Source organism: Octodon degus, unplaced genomic scaffold (assembly GCF_000260255.1).
Source record: "Octodon degus isolate 3935 unplaced genomic scaffold, OctDeg1.0 scaffold00089, whole genome shotgun sequence".
Taxonomy (NCBI): Eukaryota; Metazoa; Chordata; class Mammalia; order Rodentia; family Octodontidae; genus Octodon; species Octodon degus.
The window spans coordinates 2,347,252-2,356,988 of NW_004524665.1; the positions used below are offsets into that span (position 1 = coordinate 2,347,252).

At 38.2% G+C, this 9,737-nt stretch overlaps 1 protein-coding gene across 1 annotated transcript in view; it reads left to right on the forward strand.

Annotated features, from left to right (window-relative positions):
* The window catches only part of Psmd1 (proteasome 26S subunit, non-ATPase 1), a 105,581-nt gene that overhangs the window by 31,370 nt on the left and 64,474 nt on the right, over positions 1–9,737 (forward strand). Inside the window, exons 15-16 of the mRNA XM_023722061.1 lie at positions 1,355–1,450; positions 4,263–4,327. Of these exons, the coding sequence (XP_023577829.1) occupies positions 1,355–1,450; positions 4,263–4,327 (161 nt within the window). The remainder of the gene's footprint in view (positions 1–1,354; positions 1,451–4,262; positions 4,328–9,737) is intronic.

Consider the following 9,737-nt stretch of genomic DNA (forward strand, 5'->3'; position numbering starts at 1 on the left):
GCGGGAGAGGTGTGAGGTTCGAACTCCAGCAACCTGAGGCTGACAGCTTTGTGGAAGCAGCCACTTAAAGGCCTGAGCTAGGGCCAGGCCCCCGGAATTTATAAATTGATTTCCTTTAGAAATAATGTTTCAGTTTTATTACTTTTTTAAATTTTTTTGTATTTTAGGAAAGGGCCTACAGGATGTTTAGGGTCTCACTGCTAGATCGGACTCATAGTGATCTGCCTGTTTACAGCCTCCCAAGAGCTGGGATTATAGGCATGACACCACGCCCAGTCTCAGTTGCCTCTCACTGCGCTCCTAGGGCCGGGCTGGCATGGCAGGCCCAGGGATTGAACCCCTGGGCCCTATGCCTGCTCACAGGCGCTTTAATCTGCTGAGTTATGTGGCCGGCCCTTAGAAGTGTTTTAGGAATGATTTAGTAAGTACAACGTTTACCACATTCTTTCATCAGGACACAGCAACAATCTCTAGGTCTTTATTTTGGTAAGGTGTGTTTTGTTGTTGTTGTTGGGTTTTTTTTTGTTTTTTTTTTTTTGCTTTTTTTTGGCCTTTTTTGTTTTTTTAGCAGATATTGGCTATGGTAGGTAGTCTGTATCCTCTAAAATCTTATCTGTGTGTGTATGGGGGGGAGTACTGGAGATTGAACACAGGGCCTTGTTATGCTAGACAAGCACTGTATCACTGAGTTACATCCCTAGCCCTATCCTCTAAAGTCTGATACAAAAACAAAACACTGCTGGAGTTTATTGATTGATTAATTCATTTCTTCCATTGTAGGATTCCATATCTCTCCCTCAGTGCTCAGTGCTCAGAAATAGTGAGGTAAAAGTGACTTAGAATATATAATTACAAGTCAGCTTCTTTGTTATTTAATAAATGGAAGGTGACTATCACGGAGGTATAGGTGTTAATATTAATTTGAGTTCATACTTCCTAGAAAGTATTAGGTAGAATAGATATATAACATAGAATATTGGAAATTTAAAATTTCAGTATTAATCTTTAATTTCTCCATTGTTTAGAAAGCTACCAGACACAAATCTCCTTGAATTTATAGTTTCCTACTTAGAACCAGCTTACCTAGTAGATGCCACAGTGCCTTTTGCATGGTAACAGTTCTGATTTTTGTTTATTTGGAGTTTGTGTGTTGTGGAAGATTTTGTTTTATGGGGTTTTTGGGTTTTGAGATGGGGTGTCTCTGTGCTCTCCAGGCTGTCTCTAACTCCTGGGTCCAAGCAATCCTCCCACCTCAGCCTCCTGAGGGCTAGATCACAGGCTTGCAAAACTGTAGCTTCAGCAATTTCTCTTTAAAGTGATAGTTGATGATTAATGTTGAATTATTCTTTCTTAGGACCCAATTCTTCGAAGGTCTGGAATGTATACAGTGGCCATGGCTTATTGTGGCTCTGGTAACAACAAAGCTATTCGACGCCTGCTACATGTTGCTGTGAGTAGCCTGACTTTTCCGGTAATAGAGAGGAAGGAAGGTTTCCAGATGGAGAGTGAATATCTGGGTACCTGCAGCACACAGAGCACATCGGTGCTATCATGGTCTCAGGCTCTGGTCTCATTCACTGAAAACAGTAGTCCATCTCTCAGCCCTGGGTTTAATGGGAGGGGAGTAGTATGGCAGTGTAAGTGGTTGTCTTCAAAGACATTTAAGTACAATTTCTGAAACCCTGCTCTAAGGGACACCATCATTTGTGAGAAACAAGACTGTGTAAGAAAGTGTCATCATCCTAGGGTAGGGAAATCTAATGAATAAGGATCCACTTCTTTCCCAGCCCCTGAAGTTAGCTTTCAGGGACCTTCCAAACATGCTGTATTACAAGAGCATGGTGAAGGAAAGATGAGCTCATCTTCTCCAGCTGGGCTTTTCCAAAGGCTGCTCAATCCAGATGTAGTTTACTTAGAGTAAGTAATACTCCCTGGTTGTACAATGGGCATTCCACAGATGTCCTGATTTAATGGGTTTCTATTGCCTTGGTGTTGGGAATGGGTAAATCTATAGTCATCTTCCTTGCAGAAAGGTTTAGACTGATACCCCTCTTTCCAGAGATACTCAGATCCTACACTGTTTATTTGTAGTACCCTTTATCACTTCAGTGTGTGTTGAACCCTAAACATTTGGATTTTGCTTGAACTTAGGGCATATAACACTGAAGAAATGATTAGGTTCTCAGTATAACCCAGAAAAACTATTGTGCAAAATGAGAAGTTACCCTGTCTTCCTATTTTAGAATTTATTGAAAGAAATAAAGTTGTAGTATTAAAAATAGAGTAATCTCACAAATTGAAAGCCAGGATTAAAAGAAACCAGTACTTTTTCCTGAGAGGAAGAGATCTCTTAGCTGTAGAATGGACTTTTTCTTTCCTAGCTTTCATAAAAACTTACTTTTTCCTATTTTTAAGGCATCAGCAAAAGCAATCTTAAGTGCTGAACAGGTTGTTCAGGAACAAAATTATGGATCTCTAATGAAGATTAAAAAACATCAAAAGCTGCTCCAATGTCCTTTTTCCTTTTTTTTTCTTTTTTTTTTTTTCTTTTTATTTTGAGACAGGCTCGTTCTGGAGTCTAGGCCGACCTCAAACTCATGGCATTCCTCCTGTCTCAGCCTTCCAAGTGCAGGGATTACAAGGGTGTACTACCACACCTGACTCTTTTCTGTTAATATCAAGTTGTACATAATTTTTACATAAATTTGAGAATTTTTGCTCATGACCTAAATTTTTAAAATCTGGTTATATTTTAGTAAAGTCTTACTAGATTTTTTGGGGTGTGGGCTTGAAAGGTTGAGACAGGGTCTCACCATGTAATTCAGTAATTCAGTAATTCCGGCTGGCCTCAAAGTTGGGATGATCCTCCTGCCTCAGCCTCTGAAGTTTTAGAAATAAAGGCTTGTACTGTCACACCTTATAAAATCATACTACTACTTGATGAGAATGTCCAAAGCATCTAAACTAGCATCTTAACAGCTGCATGGTGCCAGACACAAGAAGTACTACTGTACTCTCACTATTTAACCATTGTAAAAGCATCCATCCAGATGCAGCTACCAATTTATACTACAGTCTGATCCCCAACCAACTGGACGAGCATGCAAAAGAGATTAAATTCTAATGGTTCATAAATTGCAAACCTACAACAAAAGATATAACAGTCACTTATAATTCCCAAAGCTCTAAGCTTCATCCTTTCCAACACTTGATTTCTCTTAATTTCTCTGGTAAATCTGCCAAATTAAAACTTTACATTTTATTTTATTTTTTTAAATGTATTTAGTACAGGGTCTCACTACACAGATCAGACTTACAGTGATACTCTTGTTTTCAGCCTCTTCAAGTGCTGAAATTATAGGCGCACACCACCACGCCCAGTATTAATCACTGGCTCAGTGCACCCTGGGGGCAGGGCTGGCGTGGCACCTGTCTAAGGAGGCACTTTTGTTAGCTGAACTATCTGGCCAGCCCAAAACTTTTCATTCTTTTTTTTTTTTTTTTCTTTTCTTTTTTTGTATTTTAGGGAAGGGTCTACAGGGTGTTCAGGGCCTCACTACTAGATCATCGGACCCGTAGTGATCTGCCTGTTTACAGCCTCCCAAGAGCTGGGATTACAGGTGCCTGCCCGCCACCACACCCAGTCTCAATTGCCATCTCAGGGAGCCCCGAGGATGGGGCCAGCATGCCAGGCCCAGGGATCAAACCTCCGGCCTCTGCACCTGCTTACAAGCACTTTAATCCACTGAGCTTTTTGGCCAGCCCTTTCGAAAACTTTTCATTTTTAATCACCCACAATAGTTAAGACAGTGGTTAACATTTTCATTCTATTCACGATTGCTTATGCTAAATTTTGATCTGCATAAGTAATAGAAAAGCTTGAATAAATTTTTCTCACTTTTTTTGAGAGTCACTATGCAGATCAGGCTGGCTTTGAGCTTACTTTGTAGCCTACACTGGCCTAAAGGACAGCAGTGCACCTGCCTCAGCCTCCCAAGTGCTAGAAGTATAGGTCTGTACCATCACACCTAGCTGATTTTTTTTCTAAATTGAGAAAGACATTTTTTGAAAGACATACATCATTAAAGATTTTTATGTAAAGATTTTTATTATATATATTTGAGGTGCACTATTTCGTTGTACATAGGGCAAAGATTCAGATGAAGGAATGACATCTAATCTACCTACATTAGGATGATGGTAGCTTCGTCAATTTAGTAGAGGAATAATATGATAGACTCATCCTCAACTTCTCTTCCTAGGTCAGCGATGTTAATGATGATGTTAGGAGGGCAGCAGTCGAATCACTTGGCTTCATTCTATTCAGGTAATACTTTCTAACTTTGGATTCTGGTCAGCTAAACCAAAACTAAATACCTAGGAACATATCTAGGTTCACAGTGAGGACTTTTTGGTAATAAGTCCTTTTCATCTGAAGAAGAACAAATACTATGATTTCTGAGAAGTATTTGTGAAGAAGTAAAACTGATTCTGTTGATTAGATTCCAAAGAAGACCTAGTATCCATTTTTGTATATGTTGGTAGTTCAATTAGGATATTATGTGTTACATAAGTCTATTAAGTTCTTAAAGCTCTTTAACTAAATAAAAAATAATAGGCCTGGCTTAAATGCAAAGAACATAAAAATTTACAAATTTAAAAATTATTTTGGACTTGTAGATAGATATATACATGATCTTGCCAGTACAGTGTGATTGTATTTAAGGAGAAACACTCTAAACCCGTCTGCCTGGGTTGACTCTTGACTCAGCCTCTTACTGAGTGACTTTAGTTAAGTTACTTGGGCTCGTCTAACCTCAGTTTCTTGAGGTATACAATGGGGATAATAGTGTATATTAGAGAATATTGGATTTTGTGATAGTAAAGCAAATTACTATATCTAATGCCTTTAGAAAAGTCTCTGGCACTAGTAAATGACATTTAAGTGTGTGTTACTAGTGGTCGTTACACTAGTCAGAGTTGTGTTGGTGGTGATGAATGTAGGAGTTTTCATCATTGTCTGCTTAACTCCAATCTCAAACATCAGTATTTCTTTTAGTTAAGGTACTTGATGTAAAAGTCCAGTGAAAGAAAGTTCAAAATACTTACTATTTGAACCCTGTGCTGTAGGTTCTTTGTGATCAGTTCCTAAGGTACATACCTTGTTTTCTGGGAGTGAAATTTTATGTATAGATGGTGTTGTACTGAATGTAAATTTGTGAAAATCCACTATAAGTCAGGCTGGAACCCTCTCTGTAACATCGCAAATAAGCAGTCCGTCCATTAACTGCAAACTGATATATTTTCTTTCTACTGTGGATAACAATGGCATGGTTAGGGGTGTATCCTAGCTTAGCCTGCGTGAGACTCTGGGTTCTATCTCCAGCACCACACACAAAAACACACAACAATCCAGGCATAGTGGCATGTACCTGTAATCCCAGTACTCTCAAAGCCTGAGGCGGGAGGATAAAACATTCAAACCTAGCCTGGCCAACTTGGTGACTTAGCTGGGTCTTGCCTCAAAATAAGGGTAGAGGATATAGCTTATAGCATGCTAACGGGTTTACTTTTATACCACTGTTCAGTGAGATTTTTCAACCAAATAATCTCACTGCTATCCTTTTTCTTCTGTTTTTTCTTTTTATTACTTTTTGTTTTTTTGAGATGGGATCTTGTTATGTAGTTGAGGATGGCCTTGAACTCATTATGTTACCCATGCTGACCTCAGACTTGCAATAATCCTCCTGCCTCAGCCTCCTGAGTGCTGGCATTATAGATATGCTCCACCAAGTCTGGACTGTTACCTTTTTCATTTGTCCAACTTATTCTCTAGACCAGAAAACACTCACTGAATCCTGTCAACATATTTACCCAGCTTTGGTCTTGTACCTCTGATACAGGATTAGTTTGATAGGAGGCTTTCTCTGGGTCATTTTATATAGAAATGTCAGGTGTTCGTTGTTGCCTCTTCTAAGATTTTACAAAAAGTATGTGTTTAGGGCCAGTGAGATCAGCAGACTAAAGTGCCAACTTAGGCAAGAGCAAGGACCACAGTTCGATCCCTGGCACCAAATGCCATGCCGGCCCCAACCCAAGGGCAGGCTGAGCCGGCCAGTGTCTAGGTGTACTGGCTCACACCTGTAATCCCAGCTCTGGGGAGGCTTAAAGCAGGAGGATCACCATGGGTCCAAGCTGCGTAGTGAGACCCTGCAACATCCAAATATATTTTAAAAATAAATAAATGTGTGTGTGTGTGTGTGTGTGTGTGTGTGTGTGTATAAAGCTATCTTACATTTTTTAAAAAGATACACAGTAGACACTATACTTTTAATTTCTTGAGTCCTGTCTCTAGGTTTGTTTGGCTGTTTGTTTGGGTTTTTTTGTCTTAACATTTGAATAGTTGGGCACTTACAGTCTTTTTGTATCTTTACCATTTTCTGTTCTTCCTCTGAGACTTGCCATTGGAGTTCCATAAATTCATCTATAAACACATTCTATTTCAGGAAGGTTATTACTTAGCTTTGAAATTTCAGATCTAAGGCAGCCAGTCTCTTCACTGTTTTACATTTTAATGAATCTTAACTTTGTGGTATATGATCATGTTCCTTGAGAAAGGATGAAGTAGAAGCTGAGTGATTCTCTTCCCTTCCTATCATCTTTGACACATTATCCATCCAAACTGTGAACCTCACTTTCCCTAGTCTTGCTAAAGTTTATTTACTATTAAAAACATTTTTAAAATGATTTGTCATTTGTTTTTAAATAACTATTATTGGGGAACTAGATAATTTTAGTGTAGAAAGTATATTCCATCAAGTATGCCCTTCGTAACTGTTGAGTTGTATAATCATTCATACTTGTCTTTTACATTGTTTTGCTTCTTCATTGTAAGTCTAGATTCTTTCCTCTTGCCAGTGACTTTGTATTCACCTCAGTCTAAGTGAGTCAGTCCCCTGGTGTGTACATTCTGCCACACAGGCAGTTGATGGACTTCGTGCAACTGTTTGTTTGTTTCCCTTTTTAACCTGAGCATTAAATCTGAGAATTCTAACAATTTATTTCTGCCTTTGTATGTCCTGTGGTACCACATGTGCTAAATTCCCAACTGCAGCAGCAGGTGTCTCCCGTGAGCTACTCTTAGGTGTTGCTAGATTCCCGCCTGTGTACCATGGTTGGTAGTCTGATCTGACTAATGAATTATGAGTTCTTGTTATTTACACGGGACTTCCTGAGTTCTCCTTCCATAATATGATTCCTTAAGAAGTAGGAACTAGAAAAGCTTTAGAGATGTTTCCTAGAACTTATTTTATATATGAATAAAATTAAATACAATAAATTGTTTAAGAGGCTAGAATTAAAACCAAGTTCAGTAGATTTTAGTTTAGTGCTATTTTATCTTTTTTTTTTTTTTTGACACAGTCTCACCGGTTCAAGCTGCCCTTAAACCATGTGGCTGAGATTAGCCTTGAACAATCTAGTTCCTCCTGCTTCAGTTTACAGAGTATTTGGGATTATTTGTACTACCAAGTGCAGCTATTCTCATATTTTTAAAAGCTAAGGAAAAAAAAATTGCAAAATGGTGAACAGAGTTTCCATTGTCATGGAGCTAGCTTCTGTAGTTTCATAATACATTGACTTTCTCCACTGCATTTCCATCAGAGCCCTATTTTCCCTTTTTTTTTCCCCCCATGGTAGGGTTAAGGACATCAGGACCTTGCGCTTACCCGTCAGGTACTTGTCCTGCTGAGCTATATCTCCAGTGCTATTCAAGAGGCTCTGATAGAACATTTTTGTTTTGTTTTGTTTTGGTTTTTTGCAGAACCGGGAGTTGAACTCAGGCCCTTACACTTGCCAGGCAAACACTTATTCTACTGAGCCATCTCCCCGGCCCCTTTGATAGAACATTTTTATTCTCTGCTTCCTTCATTAACCTTAATATTTGGGAATAGTCCTGTTTTTTAGGACTAATAACCTGTTTTTTTATATATTCTCATGTACTTTCTTAAGTGTATGTTCCATCCCCTCTCTGTCATTTTTAAAGTGATTTTGAAGGCATTTGGCCTTGTACCATATTTTAAGGATTTGTTTCTTAATTTCTTTTTTTTTTTTCCCCAGAACCGGGGATTGAACTCAGGCCCTTGCACTTGCCAGGGAAGCACTTATTCCACTGAGCCATCTCCCCGGCCCCTGTTTCTTAATTTCTTTAAAACTCATTTTCAGGTTATGTTTGACATAAACCTGTTAGGTAAACATTCATTCATTCATTTATTTATTTATTTATTTATTTTGGTTTGTTTGTATCTTTTTGAGACAGGGTCTTGCTGTGCAGTTCAGGCTGGCAAGCCCAAGCTTGAGCTTGATCTCACATTATAGCCCAGGCTGGTTTTGAACCCAAAACAGTCGTCCTGCCTCAATCTCCTCTAAGTGCTGGTATTACAGGCATACACCACCATGTCCAGCTCAAGTAAACATTTGTATTTTACCACCTAAGATAAAATTGTCTTTGTGTGAAATTCTCATGAATGCTTTTGTGAGCTCCTTTATTCAGACAGTCCATAGAATTGTAGTATTTTTCACTATTTCTTTCACAAGATATTTATGTTACTATTTGTTCACAGTGCTTATGGTAAAAGTAGACACCTAAATGGCAGACTCTTGGTAATTTGAAATGAACCTAATGCATGAACTTTTATTTAAATAACTCATAGGGTAATGCCTAGTAGGTAAGTGATTGTTGTAGCAATCTGGTCAGCAGATTTTATTATTCTAATAATTTTGTATAGTACTGTGCTTGACTCATTTGGAAATGAATAGAATCTAATTGTTTCAGAATATGAAATGAAATGTTTTTCAGTGTATATATTATGTGCTTTCAAAATAGATGGATTTTGCAAGATGAATGAGAGATACTTGGTACAAATTTTTTTTATTTTATTTATTTTCATTTATTTGTATTTTTAGGGAAGGGTCTACAGGGTGTTCAGGGTCTTACTACTAGATCCGACTCATAGTGATCACCTGTTTACAGCTTCCCAAGACCTGGGATTATAGGTGCATGCCACCACGTCCAGTCTCAGTTGCTGTTTCAGCACACCCTGGGTGTGGGGCTGGCACAGCAGGCCCAAGGATCAAACCTCCAACCCTTGCACCTCTATGCAGGCGCTTTAAATCGCTGAGCTATTTGGCCCTCAAATATATATATATATATATATATATATATATATATATATATGATTATAGTCTATCATTTGAAGGAACCCTGGCAGTTAACCAGTTACCATCAAATGTAGATTCACTTCTACCATCATCTCCATTCAAAATCTTTTTGTTGTTGTTGTTTAGTTGTTCTAAGGATCAGACTAAGGGCTTCCCACAAGACAGGCACATGCTCCACCAGTGAGCTACGTCTCAGCCCCTCGTTTACAATTTTATGTCAACTTAGTACATACTTACTCTACACTTTTCTCTTTTCTGACCCATTGTCTTTTTAGGCTCACTGTTTATGTTCTGGATGCTATGGATTTTCCTTACTTATATTTTATCTTTTTCATTATTTTGCACACTTTTGTTTTCTTTTCACCACTAATAGATAATAATATAAAACAAAATGAAAAATTTAAGTTAATTTAAATAGCTGTATTCTATGCTTTTACAGAAATGATTAATACTGAAATTGTATTTCATCTTGTAGGATATTCTGGAAGTATTAGAATGATCTCTTTAGCTATAGAAAA